The 18,369-nt window shown below is 41.5% G+C and overlaps 1 protein-coding gene across 5 annotated transcripts in view; it reads left to right on the forward strand.

The window, feature by feature from the left end:
* dock8 (dedicator of cytokinesis 8) overlaps positions 1-18,369 on the forward strand; it is a 301,292-nt gene that overhangs the window by 160,911 nt on the left and 122,012 nt on the right. For all 5 annotated transcript variants that reach the window (XM_043718191.2, XM_043718205.2, XM_043718201.2 and 2 more), the window contains 2 exons: positions 10,606-10,723; positions 16,292-16,362. In XM_043718191.2, coding sequence (XP_043574126.1) covers positions 10,606-10,723; positions 16,292-16,362 — 189 coding nt within the window. The remainder of the gene's footprint in view (positions 1-10,605; positions 10,724-16,291; positions 16,363-18,369) is intronic.

Below are 18,369 nucleotides of genomic sequence, written 5' to 3' on the forward strand. Positions count from 1 at the left end.
GTTTAATTTTATAATTTATTTTCTGTACTCTTGATACAGATACTGTATTATTCCTTCTGTGTTTGAACAGAGGCTGCACTCTTTTATATAAGGTCACAGAGTCCTCCCACTTCTACTTTTTTTAAAAATAATAAACAATTAAACTCACTGGGAACCAAAGTGACATTGTAAAAACCACAGCAATGCAGTGGCTGCAGTTAAGTGGCTGTCTCCAAAATAAGTGTGTGTCTAGCTTATTCACAGTATAAACTGAAGATTTTTCTCACTTTTTAATTTATCCAGAGAGTGTTTTCATTTAGTAAGAGTGCATGCTTGAATATTTTTCTCAGGTGACTTATCCAGTGCATTTTTGTTTAATCAAGGTGAGAGAAGTTAATTTCCAGAGCCCACTCTGTGTTAAATAAACAGAGTTTGTACAGACATTTCCAGGCTAGGTACAACATAAATAGATAAAGAAAACCCTTCAGTAATCTGCCTAATTTGCAGCCTCAGAACAGCCCTAACTTTATCGTGATATTGATGTTGGCAATGCCTTCAAGCCTCCTGCTTCTCTGAATGAGAATTAGTGGACCTAAAGTAGTGCCTGGTTTATGCTGTTGATAAATATTTATTGGCAACTGAATTGAGGTAATCTAAATTTGTTAGATTTTTACAGGAAAAAGAACAATGGAATTTTATTTATTGATCTACAGTCAATTTAAACAGATGTTTACTATGCTAAGACAATCCCCTCATTGATATGAAAAAAGCACAGAAGGTCAGGCAGCATCAAGGGGCAGGAGAGATAATATTTAAGGTTGGAACATTTCATCAGACCTGAAACACCAACTCTTCTGCTCCTCTACACTTTACCAACTCCGAATTTCCAGCATCTGCAGTCCTCACTATCTCCTCAATCTCCCCATTGATTGTATGTTTGAAACAATTTTGTTGTATAACCACCTTGAGTAGACATAAAGGAGAAAGGCACAAGGATGGTGTGTGCTGTGGGGAGGCAGATAACGAAGCAAGAATTATGGAGCTAAGCCGGGGCAGATTGGAAATTGGAAGAGATTGCATGATAACTGGGGGAATGGAATGTATGAAGGATGTTTAGGTGAGTCTACCATTATCTTTGATGGTTTCAGCCACCACTGACTAAGACCTCCATGCTGAGCATCTTTGTAGTGACAGCTCTATCTCCTTCATCATGGTTAGGGCATGCAGGCACAAGGGAGTTGTCCCTCCATCTTCACTGAAGCCAAAATTTTGAAGCTCCTTAACAGCACTCTGGGTGTACTTGTACAACACAGACTTCAGCATTTCAAGAAAATGGCACCAACTTGGTGAATGCAGTTAGGGGTGGGCAATAAATTGTGACCTTGTCAGTGATATCCACAAACCATGAATTAGGTTAAAAGAAAACATAGTTGGCTGAGATGCTGATTGAGTTGACATATGCTGGTAATAAAATCACACCAGGACAGCCAACTGATTACTTAAAGGTTGGGGCAAATTGCCACTAATTAGAAAATTCCCAAATTAGACAAACATCTCCTATTACAATGCAACCAATAACGCAAAATTTAAATGCAGTACTTCATTACTAACCAAAACTCAGAGAATTTATTAACACTTAGAAACATAGGATCATAGGAACTGGAGGAGACCATTCAGCTCCTTGAACCCATTCATGGCTAATCTGTGACCTAATTCCATACACCTGCCATTGGCCCTTATTCCTTAATACCTTTATTTAACAAACAAAACTCTATCTCAGATTTAAGATTAACAACTGATCCTGTATTCACTACTATTTGTGGAAGACAATTCTAAACATCTACCGCCCTTTGTGTGAAAAGGTAATTCCATCATACACCTTGCCTAACAATTGTTTCATATTGCAGAATTATTGATTCTTAAAAGCAAAAAGAAAATATTAACAGAGTTACACATGATATTAAAAAAAAGGTTATAGTAGTAGATATAATAGCAAATCTCCAATCCTATTCTTTGGGGGAAAAAGCCTTTGCCATGTTTATATTTTTCAGCATGTCGCTGTTACCATCTTTCGTGTCTAAAAGCAGTGGCTGCATATTGTGGTACAATTACACATACCAGCCAACATTTTGTCCATGAAACCATTCTTTATCTGTAGGGTCAAAGAATGACTCAGCAGGTGATTTGACCCTCGGAGCATCTTAAATCATGTCATTGTCCAATGTGACGTACACCAGAAATCACTGCACAAAGCAATTCCTTTTTCTTTCTTCATTAGTGGGAGGAATAAATTCATTTCTGCATCCCTACCACTCTGTTTTCTAAATCAAAATAGACTAAAATTAAATCCAGAACCTTCCCATTCTTTGTGGCTTAGTTATTCAATATGTTAACCAACTTAAGCCTCCAATAAAACAGCAATTGTGGTTTATAATACATCTCATGAGGTAATGTCTTTGGATTTTCTTCTATTCCGCTTTGTTTTTGTCCTACCATTGATTGTCCATGGTCATACATACTTCCACCCTTTCATGGTACCTTGACATCTCCATCACCACCACTACAGGCATTGAATCATGAGAAATGTGCTCTGTTAGTAACAGTAAATCCAAAATTCTGGACTCCGGCAACAAACTGACCATTAACTTTAACCCTTGCTCCAGTCCCAGACCTATAAATTGGTGGTAGGACAGTAGTCCCTGTTTAATGTGCGAGAAGATTTGTTAAAGCAGCCCAGCGTTTGGGAACTGAGCACTTAGGAAGTTGTTCCAATCAGTAGTTGAGCTCTATCACATAACAAGGCTTCAATGTTTCATACAACTGGTTTACTGGCATGAGGTAGCTACTTACCAATTGAGGCCATGAAGTAAGTGATTCTCAGTCAGCACCCTACGCACACCTGGCATTTAACCAGTGATTCTTGAGACCCACGTCTGGTGGCTCGCTTGGCAATTTTCTCTGCTGCACATGCGGGTGAGTCCATCAGAGACTTGGCCAAGATTTTACCACCACAGGTTGCCCTCCTTCCATTGGCCTAACCCTAACCCTAAATCCCATCTCCTCACTGGCACCTGCCAGCTTGGTACTTGGTGAGGCTCCCAAGTAATAAAATCCTAACTTAATGCTGCAAGCCTCTATTCTAAAGTATTGTAGAGCTGCTAACTTCAGACCCTGAGGAGTGAAAAAACAGTTTCCGCTTGATTGGTTTTCAATTGACCATTGAATGGCTGCAGAACAGTTCGCATTCCACTTGGCAACCTCCTGTTTGACTTTTTGCCAAGTGGACCATTCAGAGAAGCGAGACCTGTTACATCAGCAGTGCAGATCAGTGATCTACAAAACAGTCACTGATTGACTGTAAAGGAAAGAAGCCCTGAGTGGCTTAAGGTCAGTAAGAGGCTGTGGAAGAAGAGTTTAACAAACCCATGTTGAGGAATAAGTGAGCTGTGTTAACAAGTTGTTTAAGGACTTCAGGAAGAGACATTCTCTAAAGAAATAACATCAAATGAGTTTAGAAGTTTTAGAGTCATAGAGTCATTGAGCTGTACAGCGTGGAAACAGACCCTTCAGTCCAACTTGTACATGCTGGCCAGATATCCTAAATTAACCTCGTCCCATTTGCCAGTACTTGGTCAGATTCCAGGACAGGAGGTGATTGATCAGAACTGAAGATCATTAAGACAGTTAATGAGAGATTGGTTCTTGAAGGGAGTTTCAAGACCAATTCGGCAGAAATGAAGAATTATAATCTCTTGTGAAGTTTAATTAGATTTGATAAACCATTGTGTCACTGACATATAGGGGCAGTTACCGAGTGATCTGACACTCTGTCTACTTTCAACATCAAGTTCCTAACCAGATTGTAATGTAATTTATTGATATCATCCAGGATAATACCATAAATGTTGCAGTCAGGGCTCATCATGTAATTTGAAATAGATCATGTGAATTGTAAATAATTTGTTATAGAAAGATATTTTGAGGCTTCTCAGGATGACTATATGCCATGATCAATGGTATTTTAGGAAACTCCGAAGGTCTCGCAAAGGATCTACAACATCTCAACTTACTAAAAAAGACATGAACAGGAAGGGTTTGGAGGGATATGGGCCGGGTGCTGGCAGGTGGGACTAGATTGGGTTGGGGTATCTGGTCAGCATGGACGGGTAGGACCGAAGGGCCTGTTTCCGTGCTGTACATCTCTATGACTCTCTTTATGACATTGCTGGTCAGATTGCTTTTTCCCTTTTTTTGAAATAAATCACAGAACACTAATTTTAGTCTATGTATAAGTTAATCCCTGCATTCACTGTATTTTTGAGATGTGTATACAGCATTCCCTGCACTTACTAATTCAGGAGAAAGTTACTGATGTCAAGTATGAGCACTCATACCATGAAGCGCTTGTAGCCATTGTTACTTTATTCTCCACTTGTTTTCCCTTTAAAATAATGTGGTGGCAGTGAACACACCAGCCGAAATATCTTTAAAGGTGATGTAATTTTCATTCACATGTAAAAGTGGGTTCTTGGATCACTTTGCTAATTTCTACATTATTGGGCATGCACTCTGACCTTGATGCCAAATGACAAATCATTTATTTATTTCTGTTGAATGCTTGCTGACTTTATAAACTATGGATTCATAAACCTGTTTCACATGGCAAATTATAAGTATTTTGCAACGAATGACATAGTTGTTATAACCTTGAAATCTGTGGGTGTATGAGTTCCAGGCGGGAACACGTACATGCAATGATCAAAATTATTGGTCTCAAAATAGTTGCTACAGTTTGTTTTTGGAAGCAGAAAAATAAACTCTCCCGGTGTAGTAGGCAATTTGGCAAACAGAATCTCAAAGATCTACCAAAAGGACAACTTCTACAAAATCAAGAAACGTTTTAACTCTTCCATAAGGCTCCAGTCTTTATTTTCTGTGCACAGTGCAGGGAAAGAAGATTGACTTAGAATCAGGTCCATGCCGACCAGTTATCCCAACCCAATCTAGTCTCATTTCCCAACACTTAGCACATATCCCTCCAAACCCGTCCTATTCGTACACCCATCCAGATGCCTTTCAAATGCTGTAATTGTACCAGCCTCCATCACTTCCTCTGGCAGCTCATTCCATACACGCTCCATCCTCTGTGTGAAAACATTGTCCCTCAGGTCCCTTTTATATCTTTCCCCTCTCACCCTAAACCTATGTCCTCTAGTTCTGGACTTCCCCACCCCAGGGAAATGACTTTGTTTATTTATCCATGCCCCTCATGATTTTATAAACCTCTATAAAGTCACCCTTCAGCCTCCAACGCTCCAGGGAAAACAGCCCCAGCCTGTTCAGTCTCTCCCAATCGCTCAAACCATCCAACCTGGCAACATCCTTGTAAATCTTTTCTGAAACCTTTCAAGTTTCACAACATCCTTCTGATAGAAAGGAGACCAGAATTGCATGCAATATTCCAAAAGTGCCCTAACTAATGTCCTGTACAGCCGCAACATGACCTCCCAACTCCTGTACTCAATGCTCTGACCAATAAAGGAAAGCATACGAAATGCCTTCATCACTATCCTATCTACCTATAACTCCACTTTCAAGGATCTATGAACCTGCACTCCAAGGTCTCTTTGTTCAGCAATATTCCCAAGGACCTTACCGTTAAGTGTATAAGTCTTGCTAAGATTTGCTTTCCCAAAATGCAACACCTCACACTTACCTAAATTAAACTCCATCTGCCACTCCTCAGCCCGTTGGCCCATTTGATCAAGATCACATTGTAATCTGAGGTAACCTTCTTCGCTGTCCACTACACCTCCAATTCTGGTGTCATCTCAAAACTTACTAACTATATCCCCTATGTTCACATCCAAATCATTTATATAAATGATGAAAAGTAATGGACCCAGTACTAATCCTTGTACTCCACTGGTCACAGGCATCCAGTCTGAAAAACAACTCTCCGTCACCACCACCTCTGCCTTCTACTTTCGAGCCAGTTCTGTACCAAATGGCTAGTCCCCCCTATATTCGATGAGATCTAACCTTGCTAACCAGTCTGCCATGAGGAACCTTGTCGAAAGCCTACTGAAGTCCATATAGATCACGTCTACTGCTCTGCCGTCATCAATCCTCTTTGATACTTCTTCAAAAAATTCAAATCAAGTTTATAAGACATGATTTCCCACATACAAAGCCATGCTGACCATCCCAAATCAGTCCTTACCTTTCCAAATAAATTTAAATCCTGGCCCACAGGATTCCCTCCAACGACTTGCCCACCACCAACCTCAGGCTCACTAGTCTATAGTTTCCTGGCTTGTCCTTACCACCCTCCTTAAACAGTGGCACCATATTAGCCAACCTTCAGTCTTCCAGCACCTCACCTGTGACTATCGATGATACAAATATCTCAGCAAGAGGCCCAGTAATCACTTCTCTAGCTTCCCACAGAGTTCTAGGGTACACCTGATCAGGTCCTGGGGATTTATCCACTTTTAAGTGTTTAAAGACATCCAGCACTTCCTCCTCTGTTTTTCAAGATGCCACCGTCTATTTCCCTACATTTTATATCTTCCATGTCCTTCTGCACAGTAAACACTGATGCAAAATAGTCGTTTAGTGCCTCCCCCACCTCCTGCCCCTCCACACATGGGCTGCTTTGCTGATCTTTGAGGGGCCCTATTCTCTCCCGAGTTGCCCTTTTATCCTTAACATATTTGTAAAACCCTTTGGATTCTCCTTAACTCTATTAGCCAAAGCTATCTCATGTCCCCTTTTTGCAGTCCTGATTTCCCTCTCGGTTATTCTTAACCGTATTTACAGTTGTTAATTTTATTTAACCATAAAAGAACATGCTTTGCTAGGTTAGCATTTGGAATATGTATATAACATTCCCTGCACTTAGCTCTGTGTGAATTCGCTGACATCCCTCACACAGTGACTACACAGCATCCACATCCTTTACAAAAACCGAAACTGCTGGAGAAATCCAGCGGGTCTGGCAGCATCTGTAGAGAGAAAACAGAGTCAATATTGTGAATCCTGTAACTGTTCATCAGAACTCTGATGTTCTGTACAAGGGTTACTGGACCTAAAGTATTAACACTGTTTCGGTCTCCATGGACGCTGCCAGGCCTGCTGAGTTTCTGCAGCAATTTCTGCTATTGTTTCAGATTCCCAGCATCCGCCGATTCCAGCATCCACAGTTTTTTGTTTTAATATCCACTTGCCATTTTCTGTAGGACAAGCAGTGATTCATGTCTCTCCCCTTCTCCTGTTGATGGGTTTCGTTGACTACATGTTACTGCTGGCCCAGGTGATCACTATTTACAGATGAATCTTGGCAGTGGTTTTCTGCATGCTGCAACACCTCACTTGTGTAGATAATGGACCGGTGGATGTGGCACCAAGAGGCTTCCCTCCTACTTGAACTTCAAAGTGGAAAATTCTCAGACAATGTTAGGAGGTGTCGGGTGAATGTTTAAAAAGAGAAACTTATGGGGCAATAATCCAGTTGTACTAAACAATTACACTGACGCATTTGTTAACATTTAATAAAGAAAATGTATTTTTTTCTATCAACACACCATTATTTTTTCTTGCGCTAATAAATCCCTACGTCAGCAAAAGCTTTCCAGTCTGTGAAAAGCTCCCAGTCTGTGACTACTTCCCAGTCAGTGAAGAGCTCTCTGAAACAAGCTTGTCTCAAGTACAACCACTCATTTGCAGCAACATAAGGGAAGGCAGCACACTGGGCAGCTATTCACCATGTACTCAAACTGAAGGGGAAATGGAGGAACTGCACACAAATGGGCTTCAACCAAGCAGCAATTAGATTAGATTAGATTACTTTACAGAGTGGAAACAGGTCCTTCGGCCCAACAAGTCCACACCGACCCGCCGAAGCGCAACCCACCCATTACCCCTACATTTACCCCTTACCTAACACTAGGGGCAATTTAGCATGGCCAATTCACCTGACCTGCACATCTTTGGACTGTGGGAGGAAACCGGAGCACCCAAAGGAAACCCACACAGACACGGGGAGAATGTGCAAACTCCACACAGTCAGTCGCCTGAGGCGGGAATTGAACCCGGGTCTCTGGCGCTGTGAGGCAGCAGTGCTAACCACTGTGCCACCGTGCCGCCCACAAGGATTTCTGATCGCAACATCAGATTGAAACCAGTTTAAACTGACCAGATTTCCAAGACTTGAATCAAAAATACAGCTGAATTGAATTGAATTGAAATTATTGTCATGTGTACCAAGGCACAGTTAAAAGCTTTGTCTTGCGAGCCTTACAGGCAGATCACAGAGTTAAATACCATACATTAGTAAATCATAGGTAAACAACGGCAAAAACAAAAACACAGGTACAGGCGGATGTTACGAGTTTGTGAGTCTATTCAGTATTCTAACAACAGTAGGGTAGAAACTCGTGTGTGTGTTCAGGCTTCTGTACCTTCTCCCCGATGGTAGAGGTTGTGGAAAAACATTGCCAGGGTGGATTCTATAGCTGGGAGGTTGGCCTTTGTGATTGTCCGGGCCGAGTTCACCACTCTCTGTAACTGTCTCCGATCTTGAATGGTACAGTTGCCATACCAGGTAGTGATACATCCAGACAGAATGCTCTCGATGGTTCACCTACAAACATTGGCAAGGGTATTCACCGTCTTCCCAAATTTCCTCAGCTGCCTGAGGAAGAAGAGACACGTTGGCCCTTTGTGAACAGAGTGAAGAGTGAAAGAAAGCTTGTTGTGGATGACCACTCCCAGGAGCTTGACACTCACCACTAGACTATGTTCCCCAGCCAGTGTCAAAATATTCAGTCTGACTGAAAATGTTCTGCAGGCAGAACTTATTCTACAAGTTATACATGCAAGAAACTTATTTAATCACAACAAAGGATAATAACACGTCATTTACCATCAGACACACCATAAGATAGAGAAGTGGAATTAGGCTGTTTGGCCCATCAAGTCTGCTTACTGTTGAATTAATGTAGTGAAGCTGATTTCCTTTTACTTCCACAGCATAAAGCTTTTGACCTCATTCAACTGCGATCCCTGTTGACATTAGCTAACATACTCAGACTAAAAAATAACTTCCTAATCTTCCTATCGACATAGCTGAATGTTACGTTTGACAATAATCTTACCCAGTCCATCATCATGGGTGCTACTGTGCAAACTTTTAACTGTGTGATCAACTTTATACTGTACCATGTTATCATGAATGCATGGTACATACAATATTCTATCATTCAATTCCAGGTTATAGTCCAACAGGTTTAATTGGAAGCACTAGCTTCTAACCACCTGATGAAGGAGCAGCGCTCCGAAAGCTAGTGCTTCCAATTAAACCTTTTGGACTATAGCCTGGTGTTGTGTGATTTTTAACTTTTTACACCCCAGTCTAACACCGGCACCTCCGAATTATAATTCAATTAGAATGGTTGATGAGAACCTGCGGTAGGAAAGCACTTGTCAGAATTTCTGATTTTTCTTTGGCATGAAAACTGCAAGGTGTATGAAGTAAGGATGAATGATTAACCCTGTACTCATCGATAGAAGTTGCATTCTGTCCATTCCACACTTCTTTGTGATATTTACACATTTTTTTGGATAAAAAGCAAACAAAGAGAAATGTCTGTGTGAAATATAAATGTGGAAAATAATGCTAATTTTTCTTTTTGAAACTATCTTACAGTATGTTTTGATAAGCTAACACACTGAAAGCAAATGTTGTACACCTGAAAATGAAGGCAAAAACCACTGTAGGACAATGCTCAGTGCCTTGAGAATAATGGAACCAACTCTCACTCTACAAATCCTTGAGCTTTCACCTCCTTGGCAAGAAGAGAACTCCTCATGATATCTGTTACTGATAATGGCAGAATAGTCTAAACCTTGGGATATCTGTGAGTCAAACAGAATATGGATTCCATTGATAAGAAAGCATTCCAAAACAGAACGAGGGCTGTTAATGTGATGTAGGAGGTCAACAACTGGAAGTGAGGATTCTGTGGGAAAGTAAGCCCATACTGCGATAGGTTTCTGTGTTTTCTTTCATTTGAACAATTCATGTTTTGAACTGTCTGTTCATTTATTCCACAAAACAAAACATTCAGTTGTTTGAATGAAACAAAGGACTGTGGGTGCTAGAAAACTGAAACCAAAACACAAATTTTTTGCAGGAACTCAGCAGGTTTGGCTGCATCTGTGGACAGAAAAACACAGTTAACATCCTGAAACAGCTCTGAAAAAGAGTTACTGGACTCTAACCATTAACTCTTTTTCTCTCTGTACAGATGCTGCCAGACCTGTTGAGCTTCTCCAGCACTTCCAAATTTTGATTTAGTTTTAGATTTTTCTTTTTTTAATTCAGTACTGCAGCATTTACAGCAAAGTATCGAAGCCAAACAAATTTTAAGCTATATTCCAACAATTAGAAAAATCAGCATTTCTTGAAATTAAGTTTTGCATTAACATTCAACAATAGTTTGACTTAATATCATATTTTAAAAAGTCTCTTTCTCTAAGGTAACCTCTGCCTCCTCACTTATTTTTGTTGATCTTGCTTTGCTGGTAACTATTTTGCCATTTTTTTTCCTCATTTATTTGCAGGAATCTACTTTATGTCTATCCACAGCGGCTTAATTTCGGCAATCGGTTAGCCTCTGCTAGAAATATCACAATCAAAATCCAGTTCTTTGCAGATGAGGATCTGAATAATCCCATGCAGGTAATGTAATGAAGATAATCATTTTTTTGTTTGTGAGTGTTGTAGCACTTTGAGGTTGGACTCACAAGTTGAGCACCATAGCTCGGAGGTGTATGACCTTCTCTAGTAGTCTTAAAACCTCTGAGTTGTTATATAGCTCAGTTTCAATTTGAAGTTGTATTTAACAAGGTCTGTGGTAGCCTAGTTTTAAATTGTTTTAAATGTATCATTTTAGCTCTAGGAGAGAGTGGATATTATTATTGCCTCTGATTCAACAACAATTAGCCAACTGGAACGCACATAAAAGAAAAAGCAACAGTGGAGAAAGTCCAACAAAGTTTTACAAGTGTGTTACTAGAATTGAATGGATGTAATAATCGAGAAGGATTGAGCAGGTTAGGACTGTGCTAAAGTTGAGATCTAAAATGTAAAAGTAAAGTCACCATAGTCTTACCAGACTGGGGGGGATAATTTCTCATTAGAGAGAGACGGCTGGTGTTCGCTTAACCTGAGGTACCTGTACCTCCAGTGAGGGGAGAGGTTGAGAAGGGGAGTCCTTCATAGTGACCTCAGCCGGTGTGAGAATTAAATCCATGTTGTTGACATCACTCTGCATCACAAACCAGCTGTCCAGCCAACTCAGCTAACCAACCCCTATACCTGATGTGAAACGCAGAGTTGCACAGAGGCAGAGTGGGAAGAGGTACAGTGTTGGAGGAGGCTCATGTAGAATAGAAGTGAAAGTTTGCTGAACAGCTTGTTTCTAGACCATGACTTGTCTATTTTTAGCACAGTATAATATACATCAATACCTAATTATCTGAAAAGATTGAACACGTTTTCTCTGGTAAAGCAAAGACTAAGAGGAAACCTCAAAAATATTTTCAAAATTGTGAATGGGCTTAATTTGGTGTATGTGGACAAATTGATTCCATAGTATATATATATATCTAAAGAGAGAGTCTGAATAGACTGTGAATATTTTCCCTGGAGCATCAAAGGCTGGGGGGGGGGCGGACTTTATAGAGGGTTATAAAATCATGAGAGGCATGGATAGGATAAATAGCCAAGGTATGTTCCCCAGGGTAGGAGAGTCCAAAACTAGGTTTAAGGTGAGGGGAGAGAGGTTTAAAAGGGACCTAAGAGGCAACATTTTCCACACACACGGTGGTGCATGTGCGGAATAAGCTGCCAGAGGAAATGGTGGCGGCTGGGACAATTACAGCATTTAAAAGGCACTTGGATGGGTATATGAATAGGAAGGGTTTCAAGGGATGTGAGCCAAATACTGGCAAATGGGACTAGATGAATTTAGGATATCTGGTTAGCATGGACAAGTTGGAGCAAAGGGTTTGTTTCCGTGCTGTACAACTCTATGACACGATGACTCTATGGGTACGCCTAAGATTAGGGGCTGTGGATGCAAGGCAACAATATTGTAATTAAAATCTGCTGACTATGTAACGTTCACAAGTCTAGTACCTTTGCTATTTTAGCAGCTTTATGTGCATTTTGTTTTATTTCAGCTTATCTATATAGCAACTGATTATTCAGATAGTTTTATTTTAAAACTATTGATTGAAAAACCAATAGTTTTTTCTGCTCATCTTTGGTTTCCCTACAAATAGCAGAAAGAGGAAATTCTCTTCATCCTCCAATGATTTTGTGGCCATTAAGGACAAGTCAGTACAAATCAAATTAAAACAGGCACACCAACGGAATATCCTCACCTAAGTAGCATGTTTTATGCCGAGTCAGTGTCTAGAATAGCTGCTCCTCTTTGTGGTTAATTTTAAGCTTTACCGATGGGTGGTCCTGGCACAGAGCCTGATTTGCAGGATAACATATCAGAGAATTGGTTAATATAGCTCCAGGAGGACAAGGTGCCGTTATTTTGAATTTTTAAAAAAAGTCTTTAATCTCCCACCCTGTAATTGGATATTTGAAGAGAGTGAACACTTCAGCTAAGTTCCCTTTCTTTTCTCCAGAGTGTTCAGTGTGTCAAATGGACATGCAGCTGGTATGAACGAAGGATCTGACCAGCCCATTCAAATAACACACCTGACAAAGGAGCAGCACTCTGAAAGCTTGCGATTTCAAATAAACCTGTTGGACTATAACCTTATGTCATGTCACTTCTGACTTTGTCCACCCAGACCGAGACTGGAACCTCCATATCGTGGCATATTATGATTGAGATTATTGGCCTCCAATATATAATCATTGTCCTTTGTGCTATGACCTTGACTTCAGTTTGTTGGGAGTTCTTAATGTCGCTCTTGATCAAACACTGCCTTGATGTCAAGGGCACTGACTCTCACCTTACCCTAGAATTCAGTTTTTTTGCTCATGTTCAGACAAAGGCTGAATTTAAATCAGAAACTGAGTGGCCCTGGTGCAACTGGGGGGTGGTTTATTGCTGAGCAATTGTCACTTTATAGCCTTGTTAACAGCCCATTCCATTCCATTTCCTTGGCTGGGTTGGAATTGTCCTACATTTTCTGGACAGGACATAGCCAACCAATCTTCCAATCTTCTAACCAATCTTCCAGCTAATCTTCTATATTGCCATGTAAATTCCAGTGTTGTTGCTATAGTGGAACAAGTTGGCCCGGGCATAGTTAACTCTGGAGCACAAGTCTTCAGTACCATGACTAGAATATTGTCAGGGGTTGATGAGGATGTTACTGAGGACCACAGGAGGAAGCCAAGATGGATCATCTACCCAGCACTTCTGGCCACGGGTGATTGCAAAAATAGAAATTTCTGTAACATCTCAGCAGGTTGGACAGCATCTGGGGGGAAGCAGAATGTTCCAGGTTTAGTGACCCTTCTTCAAAACTGTTTATAACGAAGCAAAGCTTGTTAGATATGCTAAAGATAGGTGGTGCAGGCTGTGGCCGTGTGGTGGGGGCAGGAAACAAAAGGTGGGAATGGAGCTTAGAGAGAGGGAAAAACACAATTGGGCAAACAAAGGATTGGGTAAAGATCAGCCTGGGAGAATGAATAGCTGCTAATGGGGACCACCAATAGCTGACAATGGGTTGTGTGTGGTAGTCGCCCATGTGATGACAAAGACTGGGTGTGTGGAGGTATGGGAGAAGGAGCTCAGACCCTAACCTATCAAACTCAATTGTTGCAAACGCCCAGGCTTGTCTCTGCCACTAATGTGACGGTCTCCTCTATCATCAAGAATGAAGCTCTTTGAGAATTAACACAATTGTTTATCTCGCATTGGGGCAGAAGGAGCTTGGGAATTTGACTCTTGTAATGAGTCCAAAAATGCAATGCCTAACATGTAAAGTAAATAAAGCAGTAAGTTCTCACGTCAGGGATTGTTTGTAGTTCAGATCGTTTCAGCACTTATGTATATTTTACCCTCAGGTGACTGTCTGTTTGGAGTTTGTACTTTTTCCCCGTGTCTGCGTGGGTTTCCTCCGGGTGCTCCGGTTTCTTCCCACAGTCCAAAGTTTTGCAGGTCAGGGTGGATTGGCCAAGAGCAATTGCCCACAGTGTGCAGGTTAGATGGGTTAGAGGGTTATTGAGGTAGGGTAGAGGGGGGAATCTGGATGAGAGGCCCTTCAAAGATTCGGTGTGGACTTGATGGGCTGAATAGCCTGCTTCCACACTATATGGATTCTATGATTCTATGTACAGACATAAGATAGGCTTCATCACTTTTACACATTTGTCGGCTTAAGATGTTAACAATGAACAAAAGTGTAACACCTCACTTCTTGGAAATTGAATGATAGGGAATAATTAATGATTAATAATTAGTAGATTAATAATTAATAGAGTGAAAAAGCATAAAGGATTTTAATGAGATGATCTTTAACTGAAAACTGAAAGTAGCGAAATAACACTAATCGATTTAGAACATAGAACATTATAGCACAGTACAGGCCCTTCGATCCTCAGTGTAGTGCCGACCTTTTATCCCACTTTAAGTTCAGACTAATCTACGTACCCTTCATTTTACTATCTTCCATGTGCCTACCCAAGGGTCGTTTAAATTTCCCTAATGTATCAGACTCTCCTATCACCGCTGGCAGTACATTCCATGCATTCACCATTCTCTGAGTAAAGAACCGACCTCTGACATCTCCCCTACACCTTTCTCTAATCACAATAAAATGATGCCCCCTCATGATAGACATTTCTGCCCTGGGAAAAAGTTTCTGGCTATCCACTCTATCTATGCCTCTCAACGTCATGTCCACCTCTATCAAGTCACCTCTCATCCTTCTTCGGTCCAGTGAATAAAGTCCTGGCTCACTCAAATTTTCTTCATAAGACATGCCCTCCAATCCAGGTAGCATCCTGGTAAATGTCCTCTGCACCCTCTCAAAGCTTCCATGTCCTTCCTATGATGAGGTGACCAGAACTGAACATAGTATTCCAGGTGTGGTCTAACCAGGGCTCTATAGAGCTTCAGCATAACCTCGCGGCTCTTAAACTCGATCCCACGTTAATGAAAGCCAACACAACATGTGCCTTCTTAATAACTCTTTTAACTTGGATGGCAACTTTGAGGGATCTATGGACATGGACCCCAAGATCCCTCTATTCCTTCACACTGCCAAGAATCCTGCCTTTAACCCTGTAATCTGCATTCAAATTCAACCTTCCAAAATGAATCACTTCACGCTTTTCCAGGTTGAACTCCATCCGCCACTTCTCAGCCCAGCTCTTCATCCTGTCAATATCACGTTGCAGTCTACAACAGGCCTCCACACTACCCACAACTCCACCAACCGTTGTGTCATCGGCAAACTTACTAACCCACCCTACCACTTCCTCATCCAAGTCATTTATAAACATCACAAAGAGCGGAGGTCCCAGAACAGATCCCTGTGGAGCAGCACTGGTCACCAAGCTCCAGGCTGAATGCTTTCCATCTACCACCAACCTCTGTCTTCTATGGGTCAGCTATTCTGTATCCAGACAGCCAAAATTCCCTGTATCCCATGCTTCCTTACTTTCTGAATGAGCTTACCATGGGAAACCTGAGAAAATGCCTTGCTAAAATCCATGTACACCACATCCACTGCTCTACCTTCATCAACAGGTTTGTCACATCTTCAAAGAATTCAGTAAAGCTTCTGAGACATGACCTGCCCCTCACAAAGCCATGCTGACTATCTCTAATCAAGCTATGCTTTTCCAAATAATCATAAATCTCTATCTCAGAATCCTCTCCATACTTTGCCCACCACCAATATAAGATTGATTGATCTGTAATTCCCAGGGTTATCCCTATTCCCTTTCTTGAATAAAGGAATAACATTTTCCACCCTCCAATCATCTGATGCCACTCCAGTGACAGTAAGGAAGCAAAGATCATCGCCAAAGGTTCAGCAATCTCTTCCCTCACTTCCCATAGTAACCTTGGATTGGATTCTGTTGCTTTCATTATTCCTAATAAAAGAAACAATGGCAAACTTTAAATATTTTCTGGAACAAAAAGACTAGTAAAAGAAACTAGCAGTACTTGGAAATGCAGACATTGATCATCCTGGACGTTATTTGGACATTCATTTGTCATTCATCAATTGCTCTGATTTTACATTTTTTTTTAAATTTCAGGTTATCTTTGGAAAGTCAAGCAGTGCAGAGTTTGTTTCAGAAATGTACACTTCAGTTACTTATCATAACAAGTAAGTACTGTATTTTGTGTAACTGGAAGCATCAACCAGTGACAATTCTGAAGAATGGTTATTGGATCCGAAGCATTAACTCTGCTTTCTCTCCCCAGATGTTACCAGACCTGCTGAGTTTCATTTCCAGCATCTGCAGTTCTTTGTTTTACAGTCAATGAATTTACAAATAACAAATACAAATAATTAAAACAAACCATGCATATGTACATATTTTTGCCCTCTGCTTAATGCCTCCGTCTGCATTTTCCTAAACATTGAGAAAATAAAGATAATGTAATCTTTTCCAAATTTAAGACTCTGTTCAGTCCGGCTACAGTACAATAAAAAAATCCCTGTGGTGCTTCATCAGAGCTGCACAGTCTCTCAAATGGGTAAGTATTGTGCAGAACAAAACCTCACAGGTATGAAAATAAAAAAATTGGATTTTTTGATTTTAAAAAGTAGCTAAAAAGAAATTAAGAAAAAGGCCCTCATATTGTTAGCTGCTGAGGGGTCAATGTTTTGATGGACTAAGGAGACGGTCCCTACATCCATTGTCTGAGAAAAGTGAGCACAGCAGGTCAGGCAGCATCCGAGGAGCAGGAGAGTGAAGGGCTTCTTGGTGAAGGGCTTATGCCCGAAACGTCGATTCTCCTGCTCCTCGGGTGCTGCCTGACCTGCTGTGCTTTTTCAGCAACGCACTTTTCAACACTACATCCATTGTCTGCCTGCACAGCCAGAGATACTAGACTCGTATCACTCCTCTCTAGCTCTGCTATTTAGCACAGATGGAAAGCCAGCAAGCTTGCTGTGCGTATTCACAGGCTTTCGTTACTCAGGATCCCAGAACAGTAAATCAAGGGCAGCCTCCTCTGGCAGACAAAGCCCTGCTCAGGGTTGTCAGTGTCAGATCCTCTTCTGATACAGGGTGAGGAGTGGAGCGTTGGGCAACCTGCCAACCACCTTGAGTCTTTCTGGCATATTGTTGGTTGTTTTGCTGCTGGAATGAGAGAGAGGCAGGGAGTACGGGAGGTGGAAATGGCAAAGCTATTGCAGGTGGTGCAGGTGGGGTGCTTTCCCAAGACGGTGGGTAGCCATGTAGAGGACGTACAGGATTAGTTATGTCACAGATTGGGGTGGGGTGAGGGCAAGTGAGGGAAAATATTGGCAGACAATAGTGAGAGTGGCAGAGCATGACCCTTGGTGGGAGGTGGGTGTTGTAATGGAGTGAAATATTGGAGAGAAGACAGTGCAATTGTTGTTTAACAGAGAGTCGAGCAGGACATTGATTGTCTAAGTGCTGAACATTGCTGCACATGGCTGAAACTGCACCAACCTAGCTACCTACTGGCCTCTACTGCTAGACCTGGGCCTGGAGGAAGTTCCACAGCAACACCATCATATCCAGCAGGAGCTGCAGCAACATCCCCATAAACCCAGGTGCTAAACCTCTCCCAGACTGCCGTGTCTGGGTAAATACCAGGAACTGCACAGGGCAGCTCTGGATTGGTGGGTTCCTCTGGTGCACAATGAAAGATGGTGCTGGCACCAGGGATGCCAGTCAGTTCCCAGGTCTCCGATGAGGAGCGGGCTGCTCTGGGAATGGTACGTGGTAAGAAGGGGTAGAAACCAGATGTGGTACTTGCCGTGGGGGATGAGGTGTGTAATAATGCAGTGAGTTTGTTAAGAGCTGGTGAGAAAACTCGCTCGGCTTTGTGGCAAGAATCCCTCCACCAAACTGGCACTGATCAGAAACCAGTAACATTCAGCTCAATGTGACAATGTGCTGGCCATGAGCATTGCAGCACAGACAAATCAAGTGACAACAAGGCACTGCTGAGATTGACCCAAATAAACCTCCTTCATGGTCAGTGAACTGCAATATTTTATTCAATGGGATTTGCAAAAAGAATAGCCTTCACCATAATCTTTATCAAAAGCAAAATACTCTGGATTCAGGTAGTTTGAAATGAAAACAAAATGCTGGAGAAACATCAACAGGTTTGGCAACATCTAGCGAGAGAA

The sequence above is a fragment of the Chiloscyllium plagiosum genome, unplaced genomic scaffold (genome assembly GCF_037043375.1).
Source record: "Chiloscyllium plagiosum isolate Xiang-an unplaced genomic scaffold, Cpla_swu_hap1 HiC_scaffold_2, whole genome shotgun sequence".
Classification (NCBI taxonomy): domain Eukaryota; kingdom Metazoa; phylum Chordata; class Chondrichthyes; order Orectolobiformes; family Hemiscylliidae; genus Chiloscyllium; species Chiloscyllium plagiosum.